The sequence below is a fragment of the Bombus vancouverensis genome, chromosome 5 (genome assembly GCF_051014615.1).
Source record: "Bombus vancouverensis nearcticus chromosome 5, iyBomVanc1_principal, whole genome shotgun sequence".
Lineage (NCBI taxonomy): Eukaryota > Metazoa > Arthropoda > Insecta > Hymenoptera > Apidae > Bombus > Bombus vancouverensis.
Window position 1 is genome coordinate 8,545,569 of NC_134915.1, and position 24,896 is coordinate 8,570,464.

At 33.6% G+C, this 24,896-nt stretch overlaps 2 protein-coding genes across 2 annotated transcripts; one reads left to right on the plus strand and one right to left on the minus strand.

The window, feature by feature from the left end:
* Positions 1-1,152: 1,152 nt before the first annotated feature.
* On the plus strand, positions 1,153-9,111 carry LOC117160798 (Organic anion transporting polypeptide 33Eb). Its single transcript, XM_033341821.2, has 10 exons — positions 1,153-1,344; positions 2,085-2,345; positions 2,736-2,945; positions 3,226-3,484; positions 3,934-4,075; positions 4,149-4,440; positions 4,542-4,734; positions 4,815-5,070; positions 5,268-5,709; positions 6,362-9,111. The coding sequence occupies exons 2-10, from the start codon at positions 2,087-2,089 to the stop codon at positions 7,264-7,266; spliced, it is 2,958 nt and encodes a 985-aa protein (XP_033197712.2). The 5' UTR covers positions 1,153-1,344; positions 2,085-2,086; the 3' UTR covers positions 7,267-9,111.
* A 348-nt stretch (positions 9,112-9,459) lies between these two features.
* Oatp58Dc (Organic anion transporting polypeptide 58Dc) lies at positions 9,460-20,080 on the minus strand. The gene is made up of 8 exons (XM_033341834.2): positions 19,735-20,080; positions 18,403-19,017; positions 17,784-17,893; positions 14,952-15,391; positions 13,453-14,128; positions 11,965-12,346; positions 10,946-11,047; positions 9,460-10,603 (listed from the first exon to the last, which is right to left on the minus strand). The coding sequence occupies exons 2-8, from the start codon at positions 18,731-18,733 to the stop codon at positions 10,482-10,484; spliced, it is 2,163 nt and encodes a 720-aa protein (XP_033197725.1). The 5' UTR covers positions 18,734-19,017; positions 19,735-20,080; the 3' UTR covers positions 9,460-10,481.
* Positions 20,081-24,896: the final 4,816 nt, after the last annotated feature.

Genomic DNA, 24,896 nt, shown 5'->3' on the forward strand with positions numbered 1-24,896 from the left:
TTAATTAAACGTTCGTTCATTTTTATGCCATTTTAAATATGCAAGTTTATGTTAATATATTCATCCGAAGAAATGAATTAATTTCAAACTTTCCAATAATGAAAAGTTGTATGTGTCTGTAAATAACGTAAAGGAATTAGATGTAGCAATGTGTATTGACCTTTATTATGAGCCATCTTTTTATTTCGGCATATATTAATCTACCTATATAAAAAAAACTATATAAATTGTTTGTATTTAAAGTTCACTTTCCTTAATCCTTTCTGTTGATTGATGTATCGAAGAAGGTCTTGTAATTTCTAAATTCTTTAATAATCTTAAGAGCTGATAACTATGTTATCTTTAATTCGCAGAGTTATCATTTGTTCTAAGAACTAGGCAAGTAAAACATATGCTTTAGGATATAAATATCTGTAAACCGTGATTATTACCAGCGAGATATCAAATTATTCGCAGTGAGACACATGTTATGTAAAAAAATTGAAGACATGTTGCCAAAACGTACGAAGTTTGCAATGATTTATACCATTTGATATAATAATTATGGTTAAGGAAATAAAATCAAATTCGGATATATTTGTATTCTGAAGCATCTATTTGATCTGCACGCTTTTCCCTTGCACGATTAATTGAAAAATAATTCTAATTAAAATAAGATGAAAAATATGAAAAAAACAACCTACTTAATCCGTTTAATTTCAATCAGAAACTAAATCCACGTTATAAGTAACGTGATTATCGAAGAATTACGTACGATTCATCGTTAATTTGTCAGAAAATTGCTCAATCAATCAATGATATTTCACGATGAAATTTCTCCAATCATGTAATAAGACTACTAAATATTATACGTGCGAGCTCGTAATTGTGCAGATAAAGATTTTCGTCGATAAGATTTTTATCTATTACCTACATCGTTCACGCATTTAAATATTGAGTTTATGGATTATCACTTAACCGGCGATCGACATACGCATCTCATAAATATTTTTCCTGTCTGACTCGAGGTACGAGTATTACCGTCTCCTATTGTAGCACATGCGTATATTACACTCTACCTTTATCGAAAGATATCTGAGCAGCGTATCTGTAACAAGATAACGTGCGTCGACTAAAAGTGCCTCGCCTCTGGTCTCACGTTAGTAGGTTTGCGCTTTATTAACCCGTTTTCGTGAAACGAAACAAACCGTGCAATCGAACGTGATAAAACGACTCGAAACCCAGTTGTGATTGATGCCAACATGTGATTGCACATCGAGTTTTCGTGGTTACATCGATACAGACATCGGCGTGTTCATCAGTGCGTAAAAATAGAAGTTGTTGATCGATCGACTTCTCACAAAAGTAAGTTAACAAAGGCTACTGAAATGGTCAATAAAACTGAACTAGTTTTTGATATACGCGTCGTAAACGATAAATAATTTATATGTAAAATGCTGATTATGCCGAATACGACGATTCTCCGGTACAGAGAATCTCAGTAAAAATTAAACTACGAGTTCTAAGAGACGTCACCAGGTGATTCATCGTGACACATAAATCGCTAGACACGTGAAATACATTGCTAATTGAATTACAACTGGTGTTACACACACACACATATATATATGTAGGTAATAGCAGAATTAATCATTAACCCATCAAAAATGACGAAATACGAACGAAATATTGTCATGTTTTTACGCTTAGAATTACTTGTTGTATTACTTTTGTTTAACATTTATTATATTACAAAGTTGTGGAGTATGTAATTCAATATTGCTTTAATAGTCTTCAAAACCTACTGAAGTATGAAACATTTTAATTCTGCTAGCAGAGTACAATGTAGATATTTATTATATTTGTTATATTCAGTCGATAAATTTAATATCTATCTATTTTGAAAGAATATTAACACAAACATGTTATCGTACGTGTTTGCAAGGAAAATTAAAAGTGGTATTTCAACATTAGCGGAGATTTAAAAATTCAGTAATAAATATATGTATATTTTCCTTATGTAGCGTGACCAACTTTATTTATAATGTAAACAAAAGAAACGTAAGAACACCGCAAATACTTTATCAGTTGATCTTATTTTAAAGGAATGGCTATACATCTTCAAGAAGTGATGCGATCAGAAGTGGAGGGTGGCCTTGCTGGTCCAGCTAATCCGATACCGAATCAGTCGATAGATTGCGGTTGTGGACTACTACCATGTCCGAAATTAGCAAAATTTGCAACTCGCCGACTTTTCGTTGGCTTACTCTCATGGGTTGGCTTGATTCAAGCCGCTGCTTACGCGTATCTTTTCATAGCAGGACCTACGATCGGAAGAAGATTTCAATTTGATCCTTATGTAATGGGCATGTATTCCTAAAATTCCTATCATCGTACAAATGCTTTTCGCCACTAGATTTCAAATATTTGTTCAAATTCATATGTTTCTAAACATAATTAAAGAAATAGAACCTAAGCCGAGATTCATTTCTTAGACATTACAAAGAGTACACAATTTTGAATATTTTATATATTTTATATCTTGTGCATTCTGTGCATTTTTGTTCCACTAAATTCACTGTAAATGCATATAAATCCGGGGTCTATTCGTAACTATGACGAAGATTTTTATCGGCTTTTATATATTATACCACAATTCTGTGAAATAAAGTTTCAAAAGTATTTTTAGTACGAACGTTAAGACAGAAATTTGGAGATCAACGATAATCACTAATTACTATCCTTGAATGTTGCAGAATGGGTACTTATAATATCTGATTTGACACCTTTCCTTCTTGGAGTAGTCGTTGCATATTGGGGTGATAGAATTCACAGAGCTGCATGGATTGGCGGTATAGTTCTTTTGCAAAGCATTTCGTATTTTATTATGATAATTCCTCATCTGACGCATCAGACCAAAGTTATCGAAGAAACCGAAAACATGACACATATGTCGATATACGCAGGTGAATAATACATATTAATAATACATTTCTTATTCGATCATTATCAATAGATCATTATGTATTCGTGAATAAATTCATTTTCTTATACATTTACAAATACGATTAATTTCTCGTATCAGTTAATAGAATAAGAAGCATTGAAGTTTCGATGGAAACACAATTTTTCTAAATCTGTTCCTCTTGTCGTGATTATAAATTATAATTTACACCTAGTAATAGAATATTGATGTATTACATAATGAAAGAAGAGAAGTACAACTTTTAACATATCATTTTACAGATGATAGTCGAGATCTGTGTTTCGACGCTTCTTCTAGGATTGTTGCAAAAGAGAGTCAGCCCTGTTATTTCACATTTTCAATGATCTTCGTTGTACAAATTATATCTGGTATTGCGAACATTGCGTACTTTGCGTTGGGTATATCCTATTTAGACGATAATACAAAGAAAAAACACATAGCTGCTTTCATTGGTGTTCTCATTTCTGCGAAGATTTTCGGCATTCTTCTAGGATCTATCCTGGCGTGGATTTGTCTCAGGTGAGCTAAATTTCTAATTATATATATATATATATATATATATATATATATATATATATATATATCAGAAATATATATAATGTGCCTTATTTAAAATTCTATAAATAGCAAACTAACATTCAATTAGAAAGAAATAACGACTTCAAATGTTCATAGAATTAACGAAAATTCATTCGAATAAAAATTATAAATGAAATGTATTACTTATGTTTCATTGTAATTTACGCAAATTCGATTATTTTATAACCTTTTAAAGGCAGATACCACTGTAAAGTTCTGCATATATGATATTCTAAAAAAAATATTGAAAGTTATTGAGCACCAATGTTCTGATAAAAGCCAGAATAACGATATCCAAAATTATTTTTTAATAAATCAAAATTTAAAATACTGATATAACTTACGCAAAATATATATTCAATGCTTTGTGAAAATTTTTATTCATACAGAGTCGACGCAGTGACTTTGAGCTTGATAAAGTCCTACAGAGAACAAATCGGCGCATGGTGGTTAGGGTTACCAATTCTAACGATACTACTCATAGTTCCTGGTTTGCTTCTTTCGTGGTTCCCTCAAATGCTACCATCTGAGGTGATTATCTAATTATTTTTGCCTGTTTAATGATACTAAACACGTATCTATAAAGCGATATTTCTTCCATTAGGTTGTCGAAAAAGCTGCTGCCTCGTTATTACATAGTTCCAACAATCAAAATCGAACATCTCGCAGATTGATTAGCCGAAAAGCTGGTAATTCCAATTTCTGGCCATCGGTCGGTAGACTGTTCATTAATAAAACTTTGATTTGCCAAGTCGTTTCTTGTAGTCTTTATGTTATGGCGATTGTGCATTTTATTAGTTTTGAAAATCTCATTGCGCAATCAAGATTTCACGTACCGAAGCCAAGTGGGATGTTACTCGGCTTCGAGGATCCAGCTTCGTCAAGATTAATATTAAGTAGGATACGAATTACATCTCAGTATAATTTTGAGATACAATTTTGAGATATAACAATGTCGTATAACGTATGACTAAGTTAATGTATTACCTATTTTCAGATATCTTGAAACCTATTCTAGTCGCCTTGATCGTGATCGTTTCTGGCCTAGTTATTTCGAAGGCGAAACCTGGTGCTAAGTGTATCATTGGTTACAGTATCATCGTCGTACTTTTAGCATCTGTAATTATTTTCTCATTGTCTGCCTCAACTTGTGAGAAAAAGCCTATTGTTGGTACCACTAGAAACGGATCGTAAGTACATCAACAGCAAATGGAATAGAAAATTCAATAATCATTTTAGTTATTATTATTCAGTACATATTTTTTTTTAGTCTCGTCCTGTTGAAGTATTGTAACAGAAATTGCGGCTGTTCGTATGACGCTGATTTTCGTCCAGTCTGCGATAACAAAGGCACCTTTGTCTTTTATAGTCCTTGTCACGCTGGATGCACTTCTTCCAAATTTATAAATGGCGTAACAATTTACAGTGGTTGCAGCTGCATAGAAGAAGAGATAGGAATGGAAGTGGAAGTGATCGATGGACCTTGCACTTCTACTAGATGTCAAAATAATTGGATACTTTTCGAGGCAAGTATCTTGCTATTCCTTGAAATGTTATATATCTTTCCAATTTCTCTCGTTTTTTTTTTTGTTCATCTCTTTTTCTAAATTACAATTTTTAATTTTCTAAATTTCGAAACCCTAGGATTTCATAAATTTATCTCTTTAACATAGTTACGTAGCAACGATTATAATTTAGTCAATGATAGTTTTCTCTCCTTTAGTCCGGAAGTCTGTTGACGTGCATATTAGTTGCATCAACTTTCGTGGGAGATATATTGATAATCTTGAGATCAGTCAACACGCAGGACAAGGCCATCAGCATAGGCTTGTGGATGTCGTGCTTGGCTATACTTGCGAATATTCCCGGAAAAATTCTTTACGATGTGATTGCAAATCTAACGTGCCGACATTGGGGAACTCAAAGATCTGTGTGCCATCTCCATGATGGCTTGAAACTTGGCAACTATCTGTGCTACATGACAGGTTCACTATTAGTTCTGTCTGTCATATTGAAAACCCTAGTGTGGTTCTTCTGCAGAGACTTGGAGCTTTATATTCAGAAAGACGAAGAACCAGCAGCAGCGACTGAACTGAGAAAATTGATGCGCAATCCTGACGTTGCGACTAGTCAACAAGAGGAACCAACTAAGCCTGACCATGATAGTAAGTACATTGGCAACCGTGATTTGTAGAACATCAGCCTTCTCAAGTATTTAATAATTAATAATCTAATAATTTAATAATTAAACTTAGAAAAACTTTCAACTGATGTTAAGAACAACTACCATTTAACGCAAATCTATTATAATTCAAGATGTATTTAACTTGAAGCCATGATTGTTCAGAAAAATATTCTAAAGCTCTTACATATTATGATTAAATATTACGGAACGGAATTTTTCTTCGTATATGTAATTTTATTTAAATTTCATCGATACAATGTTATCTGATCTTTCGTATGTAACGATATTTGTATCGTGTCGTAATTAAACAATTAGACAAGCCGTGAAATAATGCATAAACACTTTTGGAAGTAATAAACATAGAAGCATGTTACGAAAATCAGAAATGCAAGAAGAATTTCAACGACTGATTAGTTTGTCATAAGTCTAAAAATATATTATCGTGAACTTCGTAAATTTCAAAGACCCCAGTGAAGAAAAAAATAATAGCGAAAAGAAAGAATATTAATTAAATGCTTGGCATCCCTTTCATAACCGCAGTGTTAGAAAAATCGTAAATGAAATGTCGTATTGATGCAGCTTTTATCTTTACTAAGAAGTGAAACGATTAAATTAAAACCATCCTTTTTTAGATGACACGCCAGTTCGAGTAGATATCGCGAACGAGGAATTGAATATATCAACGAGGTCCCTAAATGAAAGTCTGTCAAAGAAGAATGAGGAAGAAGAGGAAGACAAGAGTGAGGAAACAACTCTGAAATATGGTCCCATCGGTCCTGGGGATCGTCGAACGGACTCAAAATCATCGCTGAATCAAACGACGCAAAATCGAAAGTCAATGATTCGAAACTTACAGTCGGAGGACGAGTTAAGTTCTAGCGACGAAGAAAGCAAAAAAAAATCGAGTCCAAGGATAGCATACAAGCCGTTGAATCTCGATTCCGATGTAGAAAGTGATTTAAGCAGCGTGGAGCCAAGATCGCGGAAGCGTATTATGGGGAAGGACTACGATTCTGTTTATACCAGCGATCGCAGCTCTTCCGCGAAAAGCTCGCTCTTTAGACGTGAATTTCCTAATCCGGATAACTACGGGGATCCGAGACAAGCGAAACACATAGATGGTTCTTCGGAAACCAGCAGTTTCAAATTTTCGAGAAAGAGGCAAGACGTTGAGGTACAGAAGAAGGGAGATTTCAACGAAGTTGGTATACCAATAGTAAATGTTCCTGTTTCGCGTGCTTCCGCGAAAGGTGTAAAATCACTTATTGATCGATATGAACTAAACGCTGAACAGCAAACCGAAGAAGGCGAAGAGTCCTTCAGATCAAGTGAAAACGGAACTCACATGGAAAGTAAAATAGGGATCCCGCTAGTAGCTATGGCACCGAAAAGACCTCTCTCGAGGAGTCAATATTCATCAGGGTTCGGCAGCTTAACGGATGGTAAGATTCCTGCAAATCGATCCGAATCCCGCGAAAGCCTTAGCACAAAAGCATCTAGTAAGGGCAGTCTAGGAACACTGCGCACTGATCTCTAATGTACAACTATGTTACATATCAGTTCTCTATTTTGAAATTTTATACGAAAATCTATAAAGACACTTTATTTATTTAACACTTTTGGCTAGTTTTCTTTATCTGTCGAATCTTAATTCTATAATACGCACAATTATTCATAAACCGTTAAAGCGTGAGCTACCACGTAAAAGTAAGTTCTTTAATCTTAATGAAATCATATGTTATGAAATCATATGTTGCAAAAAATTTGTTTCGCTGAATTGTAGTTTCGTAAAGTAACATATAACTAATTGAATCTTTGTAGAATAGAAGGAATATAAGTAAATTAATTAAAATACTTCTAAGTACAGGTAAATAAGAATTAAAGAGAGTATTTTGTATATCAAAGATAGTTTTAAGCAAATAATTTTGCCTGAAATTTCAGAAAAATGCTCAAAAAATTATTAATATCATAAAAATACGTTTTTTTATGACTTTTGAAGACTAAATTCTTTGCATTTAAAGAAAAAGATGTAACTTAAGAATAATATAAAAATGTATAAAGTATCTCCTTCTATTAGAAGGTGGAAGTATAATGCGACGTGCAAAGATAAAATATAAATTTTTCCCAAACTTGCTTTCCAAATTTTGCAAGGTCAGTATTATTTATTAGCATGAAAGTATATTTTTTTAGGAAAAGAATATATTTTTCCTATTATATTGTATAAACATAAACTAGTGCTAAAGTTCAATCATATCTAATTTTTTAAAACTGTCTTGAACACCAAACAAGTGATCAAGTTTTTAAATAACATTAACAAAGGAGTAATTTTCGGATATTTAGAAAAATATGCAACTTATATTTTTTTATTGGTAATTATCTATATCGAAGGAATGAAAACAGTTCGCTATACAACACCATTATAACCACGACTGACCAAAACAGATATAGAAAGTACAAATTTACAGGTGATTGACAATAGTTTGAATTTGGTAAAAATTTTCAGTAGAAGAATATTAGCGATCTACAGACTATATCTATACTATAAAAAGATTTATAGGAAAAAAATATAGCAATCAGAATTTCCATAAAATTCCAATTCAATTAAATCGATTGATTATTAATGTTTAGAGTACAATGAAAATTACAGTGTTTAGCTGTAGAACTCAAACATAATTAACTCGATCTATTTCCACTGATAATGAATCGGCGAAAAAAAGTGGAGCGGTTAAGATAACATACGGTCAGTTATCCTAAAAGTATCGTTACTTTATTTTTAGTTTAATTCTTCTGTGGTATTGGATTTTCTAGTACTCGAGTGGAAATTTATATCTACTATCAAGCGAAATGATCAAGATTATTGAAAGTCGATAACAAATTTATGAAATATATTAAGTACAGGTTTTCTTCGTCTAAAAATATTAGATGAATTTCGTACTTCATTAGAATCTGTTAGAAAATAAATATTCTAGATTTATGTTCATGTAACACATCTATTTCATATTAAAAAAAAAAAAACAAATTGACATAACTAATCACCGATACGTATCAAGAAAGACTGTATGACCACAATTAATTTTATATAACACTGCCAACGACGAACGAATTAAAATAAAATTAAAGAGTAATCGGAAAAATTAAATTGTTCATATATATGACGATGCATTTCATATATATTCATATAATTAATAATAATATCTAAAATTATAGTAATTTCTTTATTTAGAAATATTTTTATATAAACACTGTATAATATGTCCATTTTTATTTAATTTTATGTATTTCAGGCAGAATATACCTAACTTACCTTAATAAACTGTTTTATACACTGGTTATGTATTAAAAATGTGACTCAACAAAAATATAATAAAAATTTTGACTCAAATTGTTATTCTTTGATATATCTATGTATAAAATACGAATACTACAACGTTCAATATATATATATCTGTTAAAATCTTTTATATATTTATTACGAAATTATTCAAATATGTTATTAATTAACTTGTTCGTCTCATTTATTTGTTCTTGAATGGTTTATACAATCGCGTAAATCAAACAAAAATGAAAATCAATCACCAAATTTTGAACTGTAATTGTGCAAATAAATGTACCATTTTAATTCGTTAATTAGAAAGTAGGTATATATAGGTATATAGTATCTCTTTCGAATTTCAAAAATAAAGAATCATCCTTACAAATAGTAAGTCGGGTTGTTTTAAATACAGATTGGTGTAGATAAAATTGTTTTATTGAAACATGTGTATATACTATTAAAATAAAAATTTCAAAATAATAAGTTTCTATTTCAAATTGAAATCCCCTAATTTATTGCTTTTTTCTATTGTTAATGATATCAATTTCATTTTTAACAGGGATTGTTTACGACAACAGAATTCCACATAACACTGTATCTTTATTAAGTGACATTCTTCCGAGTTGTGCTGCAAATAAAAATTAAATATACCTGAATGTTTTCATACTATGTACTTTTATTAATTTCCTTCTTCTTTAACGATTTAAAAAAGTCAATTGACAGATTATTTGCAACCAATCGAACCTCGATATTAATACGATATAATTTCAATAACTCCTCAACTTTTGCGTTCGAGTTTATGTTACGTAAATTAGTTTGCTTCGAGTAAAAAATATATGTATATATATAATGATCGTATTCGAACAGATTTTCATCTTAATATTATTCTAAAACATGGCAACGCTTCATTGAGTTGAAGAAACACGATACATTACGCTACGCTATTCGATTAAAAATTAAAAAAAAACCTCCTTTCACCAATGGATTGAAAGTTTTATCTTTAGACTATATTTTGTACACGAAACGCAGGTTTATGACTAATTCGAAAGTCTCGTACTGTTATTGGTGAGCCTCTTTACATTCGTATTTTCTTACGCTGTTTGTATCTCATAGGAGGATGTCAGGCTTCTCATAAGCGATGAAAACTATTATTAATTGTGGTAATAAAACGGGGACAGTAAAAAATGAAATTCATTTTCTTCTTCAAATACTATGCCTCACGAGTGAACTAGTCAACAGTAAGTTCTACCTGAGGTACTACGAGCGTTTAAATATCCAAAAAGTTGCTTAAGGTACTTGTAAAGTCTTTATTCGTCGGCTCTCCTTTTTTCCAACGCTCCCGTCTTTTTTTTTCTCTTCACGAATGACTTCGCCCCTCAACCTTAACTCCACATTTCCTTGAAACGAAGCGATCTAGCTCGATCGTTGGTGGCTCAGTTTCAAAGTGTCTCTCCCGATTCTTCGGCTATGTCTTTCAGCTCGATCTCCTCGTCGAAGATTTTTACGTCTTTCACGAAATACCAGACACCCACGTCAAACAACGTACCGATCGTTACGAACGCTAAGAAGAAAAATATCATAATGCTAACGAACTTATCTTGCGAGACGGATTATTATTATTCTAAAGGTAGAATATTATGTAGCATAAATCGAAATTTCAAGCGATATTTGATACAAAATAAAATTCGTGCGATTTTTGGCATTTTCACAATAATACCATATTTTCCATTTACTTTTCCATTTATTCATAAGTGCAATAAAAGAATTAAAGGCATTTCGATAACGAGCGTAAATGCAAAAAGGCGCACGAAATTGTTTTGATATATGATTTTATTATTTTGGAAGTGAAATATTTGCTAAGTCTGAGTTAACATTTCCAAAACGAATCGAACAACAAACTTACTGGCTGCTGTAAAGTTCAGTAGATATCTCAACGTTTCCCCGTTATAGAGCCAACAATTTCCTGTACCTGAACATGTTTTTCCCCAAACAAGACACGTTTTATCTGTGGGCAAATATGTAAGGAGAAATATTTAGCCAATCTTTAGTCGAATAAAAGACAGACACACGTTAAACAGAAAACGGAAATATTCAATGTATATGTAAATAAATATTTGATTTCTTGTGATTAAATACAGATTATTTCCTAATGTTACAGATTGAACATCACTTTGAATAATATAGTCTAAATTTTTCATTCATTAAAATAAATTTTCCATCTCTTACATGACAATTTGAATTTGTGTTATTTCGTTTGTCACAACCTGTTTTATATACTTTACTATTGTACTTTCTGTATGTCGGCTATCCTAGTTCATTTTCAACAATGATTGCCAATATGTTCTGTGAGGCTAAATAATAAGAAATTATTCTAGAAGTATTTTTCTTTTCTGAAACCACATTAAAAAATTATAACAGTAAAAATCTTCACATCATATTATCGTCACAGGGGATCAATACATACATCTTCGTACGAAAGTTAGTATTTTTAAAAGTCTAACATTGTAAAATTAAGTGCTGTTGGAAACAAAAATATCGTTCCCTCTCTTTTACACATTTATTATAATCTTTTGAAGGCACCAAAAACAGGCACCTAATGGTCTATGTTTATGTAAATATTTAATATCCATATCATACCGTAAAACTTTATCATATACGGTAGATATATTTATATCAAACTCTCTCGCATTAAATATAAGTTCTAATGCAATTTATATCATACACTTTTAATCTACCATAAAAATAATATTCGATAAATTAAATATTACGTTCTAAAATTCTATTAGCTATAGTAAATTTAGTAAAATTCGATAACATCTACTTATATTTATAGAACGTACTGACAATGTTCAGTCGAAACCAATCGAAACGCCATATGGTATAGAGAAAAAACTTCTATTCTCTTTAAATAACGTGTCTTACCTAAAATAAATCCAAACAAGATGGGAGATGGTATGAACGCAAATAAGCTCATAATCATTAATCCAAAGCCCATAGCCACTGTTTTATCCTTCTCATCGACGCACCTAACGGAAACTAAGAAGTTCGACGCCCTTCCAGTCGCGCCACTGAACTTGAGCAGACAAACCACAGCCAGAAAGACGTAAAATTTATGCATACAATCCACGGGACAGGCTCCCGGTACCGCGGTGCCTAAAGGAGCTGACCCATCAGGTTCTGGAGTCTCAAGCGGATCCTCTGTTGTATACGTAAAATTATTGTTTGCAAACAAAAATGGCAAACGTGCGAATTTTGGTTTGATACAGCTACACTCCGTGTACATCTTACTACCATTAGCCTGCATCTAGAAATAATTGGATAGAAATGTAACGATTATGCATTTACAAAATTAATAAATTATTAAAATTTGAAATTAAAATACGCGTCTAAGTTATAATTTTCTTTTTCTTTTAATCGTCTTATTCAAATACAAACGTTTATTACGAGCTGAGTATTTAAACGTTATTCGAATTAGAAGATTAGGGGAAAACGGAGAATGTTTTCAATTTTTCTTTTTTCTTTTAAATAAGTAATTCCACAGGATTACTTTCCTCTTATCTTTCATATCATGTAATACCTGTCTATGTTGCTATGGATATTTTTGAATGTGTGAATATGTTGAATATCCTTTACAAAAACATCATCTGTTTCATTGCTATTTCGCTATTATTAAATCCTCCTTTAACTCTTTCAATGATTTCTTCGTTAATTATATTTTTCAATCTGTCCAGTGTATCGTTCAAATATATTAATATATTATATAATATATAATATATATTAATATAATAATATATATTAATAATTATATATTAATATAATAATATATCAAATATATTATTATATTTCATACTACCTGCTGTAATTTCATGTACTCTATTGGCATTGTCATCGTGTACACTACATTCTGTTCTCGACATTAAACAGGCATATTTAGAATATACATATATTCGCTTTTCTCTACTGACCGATGTGGTTTGGATAATCGAACGTCCGATTCGAATCGAAAATCAAGGTCCTATTGTATCTCGATATCGAAATAACTGACCTTGTTTTTATAATAATAGAAACTTGCAATGTTCGACTGACAGACAAATTAATGTAATATATAACAATTATTTCTTTGTCGATCATTTTTCTGACACCGAATAGAAGCATAAACCTCATACTGTAAAGGATATAGTTAAATTCATTAAATCTTGTTCCTTTACGGATGAACTTTCGAAGCAAAACTATTTTATCACGTTCCTCGTTTTTCCCTTTTGTCCTTAAATAATATCCGCGACTTGGACTTTTAAACAAAATCGTAGAAAATAAAATAGATGATGCAGTAAAAGCGTTAGTTTAGAAATAGTTTCAATACTTCGATAAAAAAGGTATTAATTTAAATTTAGAAAAAATGCGATATCGAACCTTCATATTGCGACATCCAGCGTGACAAGCTGAAATAAAGGTTTTCCCATGTTCCGAGCAAACAGGATTGTAAGTAACGTAATCGCAATGACATTGTTCGTTACACGGTAGTAGAGTCTTCAGGGCGCCATCCGGTTGAACTGTAATTTGATTGTCGTTGGCGGAACAGCCAAGGAACGCGTAAGAGATCATCCCTACAACCGATATAGCGCCAACCATCACGTTCCACGCGGCTAAATATCTGGCCTTGGGTTTATACTTGGAGATGATTAAACCGGACAGAAGAATTCCAAAAGCACTGAAGACCAAACCGACTGTTCCAGTAATTAACGAGGAAACGGAAGCGGATTGTTTGTACTGTGTTTCAATATATTTCGGCATAAAAATCCAGTAAGGCATGTATCCCATAAAGTAGAAGACAGTTGCTAGGTTGTTACACATTAAGGTAGTGTTCGTTAGCAGCCGCTTGAACGTCCTCAACATGTCCGCGATAGAGGCGGGTAACTCTGGTTCCTCGTCGTCTTTTATATTGCTTGCCGATTTGTTTCGTTCCAACGCTAATGCTTTACGGGCTGCAGCTCTGGGCAGCGTTTTGGGGAAAAGCGCGATGATGCTTGCGAAGACGAAAAGAAGGAACGCTAGGATAATCCAACCCAGCCACCAGGCACCTAGCCACCTATTAACGTTCAAGCATCAATAAGTTCATCTTATTAATAGAAAATATAGATATACTAATAGAAAACTTAACTAGCAGTGTAAATACTGCTATCAAATTTATTTTGCGCACGAATTATATGCTTTTTATATGATCCGGTGGTAACGTATTTTATTATAAACAATCAAATTATTTAAGAACTTCATGGTGCATCTATCACTTTATACTGTTATCGTAACATCAAAGGTATTCAAAACTTTATGGATATTTGATTTAGATAACTATAATTGATTTCTTGATCTCGCCGATCGTTCCTGATCTGACTGATGAATGACTTCCATGACAATTAACGCGTTAAGTATGATAGAATTCCTTATTGATATTTTGTTGTAATAAATGAGAGAGATTCATATATATCTTTAAAAATATATAAAGGAAAGTTTTAATTTATAGTTATATAATAAACTGAGTATTCTAATGGTGTAACCAAAATTTTGAGAACATGCTTAATAATAATTTCCAATTCTTAGAAGTATCATCCGTTTATGTAGCTTTATGGTCACTTAATATTCCGTTTCTCATTCGTTTTACTGATACATCGGCTTTTTTATAATAATAATATAATTTAAAATAATAATCGTACAACATTGTTCTATCAAAAATGGCAGAAAATTATGATTTCAGTTGTAAACGTAAGCCATTTGTTATTTGTAATTTTAATTTGATATTCTGAAATTTAACTTTTAGTGATTTTGTTACTCTGTCACTCGATTTTCTAACGATGTTATTTTTCATTGGAAAAAAAATCGAACTACCCATCTGTTTTATGAATTATTTAGCGTACCTTGGATCCTGTGTTGTAATCGTAGGCGTTAATGTAGGGCTGATGTAGAATTTGAGGGCAAACGAAGCTAGACCATAACCAATGGCCGGCCCCAACATTCTCAAGAAGTACGAAAAGCTGATTAGAGCTGGCGTCTTTGACTTTTGTATATTATCGTCCATGTAGGATACTCCTAAAGTATAATAAAGTGAGCCACCAACTCCTGATACTAGCTGTGCTATAAACAGCAACACTTGAGGCGCGAAATTTCCATCGTCATCGTCGCATTCATTCTCTCGACTCTCCTTCCCGAAACATAAAAACTTCCGGTATTTATCAGGTATATGACTCGAGTTTTCAGCTTGCGGTTTCGCTCCGTATTCTTTCGTGAGCAGAAGAGCGTCTTCTCCGGGACCATATAAGAAATGCGGCAGCATCGTTAAACAGCAAAAGAGAACTACCTAAAGAACAAAGCAAGTAAATTTTTTTATTGCTTCCTACAATAGGAATAATTCGTTTGTTTCATAAGTTGTTCGCATTAGTTTAATTACGATATTAAAATATGAATATTATCGATGACCAATGTTTGACACACTAATAACTGCTGACGTGTTATTACGTCTTTCGTAACAAAGTTACATTTTTCAGTGTCATAACTACCATACTTAGAAATAAGTGAAATTTATATCTTTTCCTTTTCTGTATTTATTCCATATCAAGCCAATTATTATTTTTTCACTTTGTGCTGTTGATAGTCGTAAGTACAGAGATAGTAGTTTTAAAAAATCTTGAAAAACGTTCATTTCCAAACTTTCCCTAATTAATCGATTAAATGCTATCTACTCAAGAAACAAGACTAAATTATCCGACGTTTCAACCGTTATTTGAGCCTACTGTAATGTGCGCATTTTTCAAGTTTCGGTCTCGCTTTAGTTTCAATCGAAAAAAAGAAGATTTTCAATATTTTAAAAAAGTCCTTAACATGCGATTGAAAAGAGAAGTCATGCATATCAATGACGACACTTTCATATTTTCCTCAAATTTAAGAAATTTTCTAATGACAGAAAAGTAGATACGATTCGATCGACAATGAGCCAAAGTAAAATACTGTTAACCAATACCAAGGTACGCTACTGTTAACACTCAAATCTTTTAAGCTAATTCTGAATGATAAACCTGCCTTTGTATTCGAAAAATAGGCATAATTCGAATTTGCGAAAAGAAATAGCACAATTTTCATTATATTCCACCATACTGAAACCCTGTAAATTACGTGGGTGTATAGTATATTGGCGAGAGTGTCAATTTATTAAAAATTGTAAACGTGATAAAGGTATCTAGACACGATATCTTTGGTTGACAATGATTCAGTGCAATATGAAGATCAAATAAAATGAAGATTCTGAAGATTTATATTGCATATTTTTTGTGATTGCTGGTTATCATGAAACGTATTGCTTTGGTAGTTTGAGTGAATACCTTAAATAAAATCAGCCTGGAAAATGCCATGCACTTCATGAAATTGTTATATCCACGATCGTTAGACACGATTGTCTACAAGTCATGTTTACCGTTACTGTTACCGTGACGTTATCTAACGATTGCTCTGACAATAATTCATCGCGTATTCGACTGTCTTATGCGAGATAAACGTTGAGTAATTAATTCATCGAAAAGACGTAACGAAAGATGCTGAAGGACTCAAAAACAATCTCAAACAATTAGAATATGAATTAATCATCATTTAATAATTAATTTATGAAAAACAGCTACAAATAAATGTTATAAGGTCTATGAATTTTTATCCTATTAACATTATTCAGTTTTACGTATACATAAAAAAATGAAGCATAACTTTTGTTAGATTTAATTTTCTATTTATTCTATATTGTTACATTAGAAAATCAAATATTCGATAATGATTTATTAATTTCTTAAGGGTCATTGGTTCTTAAAAAATCGATGTTTCATGGAATTCGATTAGTGCAGAGTAAGCAGAGTGTAAAGATACCTTTTTACCATGCGCAAGCAATTCTTGACTGAAACTATGTCGATAGAAATTGATCCCCAGACTTTTATATGTCACTCTGGTTTATTATATACCTTTTTTCACGTAATATGTCGATATATAAATTTATCTTGAGTTTAAAAATGTTTCTACTGATAATAGTTTACAAATCAATATGAAAAGAAATAGACTAAAATAAGAAAAGAAGAAGGAGAAAAAGCAATAAATAATTTTTCTAAACGATGCAACTGAGAAGTTCTTTCAGTTACCTAAACATCGAGCGAAATGTCACTGATACGAACACGTTGTTATTCCACGTTATTTAGCATAGTAACGTCATATTTTCATACTTCCGAAAATATTAATTATGCGTAATACAACCAAGCAGAATTCTGAATGCTCCAAATAGACGTGATACAAACTGGCTTCTAACTAAACGCGAATTATTTCAACATAATTATTGAAAATACGTGACGCGAGCTGGTTCACGCATACCAGCAGCGCCTTTTCACTGCCCAATGAATGGAGTGCTTAGCTAAGCATACTGTGGCGAGAGTACGATGGAAAGAGGCGTGAATGAGCGTAGAGCTACGATTTCAACGCTTCCTAATTTAATTAAGAACTGACCAACCGCTGGTTTATGACGTCTCCTAGTTCATTCTTCGGGGCGTGTGCCGATAGTTGATAGTTTTCTCTACGTTCGTCGGTCTTCGCGAAAGAGAGAGAGGGAGAGAGAAGAGAGAGAGAAAGAGACAGACAGAAAGAAATCAAGTACATATGTATATAAATAACTCAGGATGTTTTTAAGTGACTGTGAACGAGCAAGTTGTTTCGTTAAAACTCACAGTATAAATCCCGAATGCGATCCATCGAGGCCTGTGACCCCTTCCTGCGTAATAAGACAGGACCACGGATACAAACAGTTGCGAGATATCGTTACCCACAGAGATAAGACCTAGAAAAAAAATGCATGTTTAATGTTCTGGATCAGTGGAAATAATTAAATTGCCTCGCTCCTATTGATTCATGATATAAAGTACAAACACTCGATACACGTTAAAAAGGACATCGCATACTTCTTGTCCGTTTAGCAAATCTCTCAAAGCTATTGGATCATTCGCTATCATATGCATTATCGCAGAGAAATCGTTTTCATCCATGTCGTATTACGATACTTGGAAATATATAACTACCCTTTATATGAACCTGATTATTTAACATAAAACTTACCATATAAAGGTGTGCTTTTAAATTAAAATGAAAAGAAAAAGTTCTTTCAATGTACCTATCTAAGATCTGAATTATTCTCATTCTACTAACTGTAAAAAACTAAACTCGATCAGAAAATTTACACGCTTGTATGTATTCTACGTACAATAGTCTTTCAGCTGATGACTGAAAGTCGTGCAATGTTAGGAAGCACACCATGTTACTTCGTCTTCGTCAAAGTTTATCGATTCTCACCTGTCGTTTTCGAAGGTATCTTGAATCTTTTCTCGATGGTAGTAATGGTACCGTTGAAATACGCGTAACTCGCCGAGAATATACATCCAAGCACACCGTACAGAAACACATAAGCCTTTTTATTAGCGAATCTCTGCAGGGTCGGGCTCCGTATACACCAGATCCCGCAGGAGGTTTCGTCGGTGATGGGTAAATCTCTGAAGATGTCTTCGAGACCTCTCGAACTCGGCGTGGTAGGCGTCGTTGGGGTAGTCGGCGGCGTGGACGGTACCCTCAACAACTTCAGGCTCTCCGGCCCGTTCTTCTCGTGGTTGCTCGTGTTATTTTTCATGTTGGTCGACGACGCGTTGACTACTTAGCCACTCTGCAGCTTCGAGATCGCTCTGACCTCAATCGCTGATCGCACGTTTTCGATCGACGTCCGCTGTTCTCGCGGCCCTTGGCATCGCTTTTTTCCTTCAACACGCTCCTCGGCGCTTCTCGTTCTACTCACTCTACTTCTGTTTTACTTTTCCACGGTCACGTGTTCTCCATGTTTCGGTATCGCGGGGTTAAAGCCGATCGTGCGTCGATCTGATTCTGACACTCGATCAAGATATGTCGATGACCTTTAACCTGAAGATATACGCGGTCAGATTAGAAATCTAATGATTTTTTTGGACAGGATTATGAGTACACTTTCATTAATCACTCACGAAAACCTTAAGAATGACATTTCATATGTACGTTACATCTTATATTGACGTTATACGAAACGTCTTGAAGTTTGATGATACATAACAAGAACAGATGACTAATGGAAGCAGACGTTTGAAAATGTGAAAGTACGTATGTAATTACAAATTTTCTGTACCATTGTATATGCTTCAAATCGGGGGATATTCGTTTTAATTTAGATATAATCAATAAAAACAAAGTTCATTCAATGATAAAAGTAACTCCTCAAATCTTTCCTTATCTTCATATCAAAATAATTATTTGGCTTTGTCTATTTATTTGCAGCAGATTTTTGCCTTCTTTTAACCGATATCGTTAATATATTATCTTTTTACAACTATTCCTAACATTCAGTAGCGTTAACGGTAATCACCAGAGAAATCGCGAAATCTGGTTAAATCTGGCTAAACTAATTCAAATATTTGAAAAGCAATAAAAATACGTAATATCAGAAATAAATACACGAGATGAATTTCAATGGAATAAACGAATAGAACAATTTAAAAATGTGCCATGAAAACTGCACGTCGAACTCGATAATTACCAATCGATGTAAATTTCGAAACGAGGCAATTGAAAAGTATGAAAGCTCTTACAAAATTCACTCACACCTACCGTAAGATAAAAAAGATTTTTATGTCGAAACGAAAGCGATTGAGGATAATGGCTGGACCAATACCCGGAACGCCACCGAAAGGATAAGTAAAATATTTATAAGAATCCTATGGAGTGGCAGGTTCGTCTCGCGAAGCAATTACGACACGGTTCTTGCAAAATGTGTAAATGTTGTGTCCGAAAACGAACGATATTCCTTTCCGACTGAAATTGTCTTCTGAGAGTGACACAGATGAAACCGTGTTCGAAATCTCCTGCGGACCCCCACTTTCGACCCCGAAGAACCGATCGGACGACAGAGGATCACGACGCGGAGAACTGTGATGCATCTATGGTACTTCGGTTCGCGTTGCTGTTATCAAGCGGGCACATTTTCTACCTCTCTTGCGATCACATCGTGTCTCCTTCCCCTCTATTTCCTCGCTCACTGTCTGATCTACTGCCTACTCCCTTTCTCTTGCGCGCACGCCTTCTTTCTTCCTTCATTATTTGTATTCCTCTCCGTTCTTTAAACATCAGAAGAATTTATTTGTATTTGACTCCATCCTGAAAAGTCTACTTTTGATAATCTATATTTGCGGAGACATGTCGATAATGCGACCTTATAAGAATGAAAGTTACTTCGGAGCTGACTCAATGTAGACTAGAAAATTACTTTCTATATAGAATAACTATATGGGAAACAGAGAATAGCTTGAAGAAAATTGTGGGCTAATAGAGCACTATATTGACGAGCAAAAGATCAATGACGTTTCATCGATACGATGTCTTACCGCTACTGGTAAAGTTACAATTTCCCTGTAGTAAATGGAAAGTTAAGCGATTAGATATAAAAAAGATACTTCGCTAAACAACGGCGAAACGTAGTGCTAATTTATTCCGCTGTCTCCAGCATTTATGTCTCCACGAGTGTTAAAGAACACTACAAACTCATTTTTAATAAAAATCACTCGAATGCTTCGGATGTAACCCACTAAAAAGCTGATAATACGATTCGTGATAATAATAAGATAATAATAAGTAACAAGAGGACAATATTTGATAATACGAAATGTAATACGTACTATAATGTGCTAGAGAACACCGATAAGAAAAAAATCTTCTAGCTTAATTCCAAGAAATAATTGAAACTTTATGGTAAACAGATAGGCCGGTAAAGAAAAGTACCAACGTCGGTTCTTATATGTCTATTGACAATTATGATAATATAAAGGTACATTAAGCGAAATTCGCTCCAATTATCTCATCGTCTGCTGCCTCCAATGTCTCATTCTTAAAAAGGGTATTCCCAACTAGGACTTGGTCGAAAGATACAGATCTCAGCAAGATAGACGAAGCCTCGGCTTTGGGTATGGTGTCTATGCTCGTTTCTAGTCAACCTCCGGGAGCAGAGTCTCACATTGTGAACCCATTATGATTTAATAGAGCCGACGTGATGTACACACACGCGCACACTACGCGGCTGGTAAACTCTTCCGTCTATTCCCGCGCATTGCTAATGGCACACACCAAACAGCTATACCGCTAATAGCTGGCGGTTAATTGCTGAAATTTAATTTTCCATCGAAGAATGGATCGGCCTGCGGTCGTGTTGTCGTAGTTGCTTCGACCTCGAGATACTTTGAGATTTTCCACGTTAACCTATACGATTCACGTTAATTAGTGGTCGTACACCACTGGAAAAAGAAAGCGGAAAAATACAATTACATCGCGATGAAGAATACGTTTCTACAAAGAAAGATCGCTCTTTAAAGTATTAGGTAACGGTGAAATTTCACGATGTTAGTTTGAAAGTCTTTTTCTCTGCTGCTCATAATTCGACTATGTTTATTTTATATTTATCATTGTTTCGTTAAATATAGAAACGATTATTCGATAGAGGCGATATCAGGACCAGTTCTTAACGTTCCCAGTAATTATTTTCATCGATAAAGCGTTACTGTGTCTCTTCTGAGAATGTTTTCTTTGTATTTAAAAACGACGCTCATCTTTCGCTATTTTAATACCCTTTGAAATATATGAAATCTTAACTTGGTTTATTTGGACTGATTTTGCTATCCAATTTCTTAACCGTATGATTTATATAAAATTCGGCTATCGAAAAATGAAGTACGTAAAATACAAGCAGGAAGCTTTATTCGTTGACGATCCTCTTTTTCTGTTTAACAAGTAATCAACAATGTTTAACTCAAACAGTTTCGGTAACCTTGGAGTAAGAAAAATGGAAGACGTTGCGAAACCGATTGAAATCTTCTTATCGCGGCTACTAAGATAATTAAACGATATTACCAACCGGCTATGAATTCTGAATGCACGTGTCTCTGCTTGCGGTAACCGAATAACGTATGTATGTAGCGTATATTCCTGATTTGTGGTTACCTTTGCGCACTAACAGAAACAAAAAAATTTAACTGACAAATAAGGAAATACGTAATGCATAGCGAACAGATGCTATCTATCATATCTAGCTGGTTCGTTTAATATTTCGGCCACTTTTACTTACCTACTTGCTAATGTTAGGAATAACGGTATCACGCCAATGTCATTCAAACACAAAGAAACGTACAAGTCACGAAAGAGTTATTAACCAATTTTGACATGACTTGTAGGAAATATCCCTCTTCTGACGTTCGTATTCTTGTTTGCAAACATATGTCAGACATTTTGTTTGTTGGCAAAAATTTACATCTACGATAAGGCGGCAATAAATTAATACACAGTATCATCTTGTCACTAAACGAGCAAAACGTTCTGATCTCGTCTTTTCCTTCTATTGCGCTAATTGGGTCTTGTAAGGCAGCGATGTAATCGAACACCGAAATTCGTAATAAGATAAAAACTTCAAATCTAACGAATAAGGATAGTTATATTTTCCTAATGTTTCGTAAGTTTGCAAACTACTCCTCGAAAAAGTATCGAAATGTGATTAAATTGTTTTTATTTCGATTCATAGGTGGATCATAGATGTTCTTTGCCAGTTAGATTTGATTAGGAAAGGATGTCAAATAATTGTAGATTTACGACAATTATGTAGACGAACACGCTGAGCACTTATGAAATTCGTTGAACGTTTTCTTCGTTTGGCGAACAGAACAATTGAAAATTCATAGCGACGAACCACTGTGCATAGTACTGTTTACTCGCCTCTCATTAAATCTTGCACAATTTATAAAACAGATGTTGAAGCTTCTTGCAAAATGACGACTACCGGCTATTTCATGGGAACAACAAATAAGACAATTGTCTGATACACGTGTAGAACTTTTAATTACTACTATCTTTCTGGCACCGTATTTAGGAAAAGTAAACGGTCGTAAAAGCACAATTCATTCTTTCGGTAAATTTAACGCATTGACAAATCTTATGAGATTAATCAAAATAAAGTAATTGACGTAATTTAAGATAACCTTTCGAATACAAGATCTCTTTCCCATCAAACATATGACAAACGAGACAAATCAAGAGCAGAACTTGTAAATCAGTATTATATATAACCTATTTCAACAGAATTCTAATCCCTCAACATCGTTCCCTTGAAATTGCAGAAATACAGTTGATACTTTTATTTCTCGTCTCAAACGTAGATACAATCTTAAAATACCAGTTTTGTCCGTTAAACGGAGAAGCATCGACGTCTAATACTTTTTTCCTTTTTTTGGAATCGTGAAATCGAAAGTTTTCTAATAAATGACGAAGACGATTGTAAGGAAAACGTATTAATCACGTTGCGGTCGCGTCACAATAAGAATGTTCGTATTGTGCGGCTGATCTGGTAAATTAAAAAGCAAGAGCCTGGAGAATCGGTCTAATAGATTGACAAATTTTGTTAGACGCGCTGAACGCTACAACCCACTTGCGTCGCTAAATTACGCAGCATTCGTAGAATAGAAGAATCAAGGCCGGACGAGCTGTATTAGAATCATTATTATTACCCACAGTTAATGCTAATCGTCGTTTTTCTCGAGGGCGAATGGCCTTCTATTCCTTGCATACTTTTGCCGACATAAATGCGAATAAATATATTGATAGCTCTTGCAAAATTGTTCCCCTGCTCGATTAATTTTGTAAATCTTTTACTTTCACTTATTTCGTTTATTATACGTTGAATATTATATTTATTATTATATATATTATATTCATTATTATATATTTATTATATTTATTTATATTCATTCTCTGTTTTAATCAACGCTGCGTTTGTGAGTCTTTGATTTCGTATTAGATGTAACTCTGTGTATGCACTTTATATGCTGACTGTTCTTCGTGCACATAGCCTCTTCTACACATAGCCTTATGGGCCAACCATTTAAAATATAATTTAATATAACTATACAAGGTGGTTGGTAACTGGTGGTACAAGCGAGAAGAGGGTGATTCTACTCGAAAAAAGAAGTCGAAAATATAGAATAAAAAATTTTTTTTTAATTTCTCTTTTTTTTTTTAATTTTTCCATCGAGACAACGATCTACAGTGTGATCCGTTATAACGTACCACATGCGTACCGAGCGAAAATTCAAAGTCGATTTTCTCGAAAACAAAGCCTCAAACGAAAAATTTTCGTTCTATATTTGCGACTTCTTTTTTTGCGTAGAATCACCCCCTTTCCGCTTGTACTACCAGTTACCAACCACCCTGTATATACGTATACAACATGCGTATTGTATTATGTTATAGAGTAATTACGATAATTACATATTGTAACAATGTAATAAAATAACTGAATATAAGAGAAATCACATATATCGCCTGTAATTAAATTTATCGAATTGTCGTGTCGGTAATCCTTTATGTTTATCTCAGTTATGGTCTGAGATGTCCGACCAGAAATCAAATAAAATCTTCTGGAAGATAGCAAAAGAAATCGATTTATATATAAACGAAACGTGTTTCGACCAATATTAAGAAAGAAATGCAGGTTAGAAATAGCAAGACGACGGTTGAAACCGGTCGCTTCCGGTAAGCCGCGCCGCATACCTCTATCCTCGTTCAATGCATATTGTCGACGTTAGTCTAGATCAGACTATACCTCGACTCAGAAGACGTTGATGAGGTCTATATGAAAGATGGGTCAGGGTCATGCACAATGCACCGTGTACACACAACGACAAAACTTCCTAATACGAAGCCGACCCGTACATTCACGGTAACGCGTTCGCATGCTT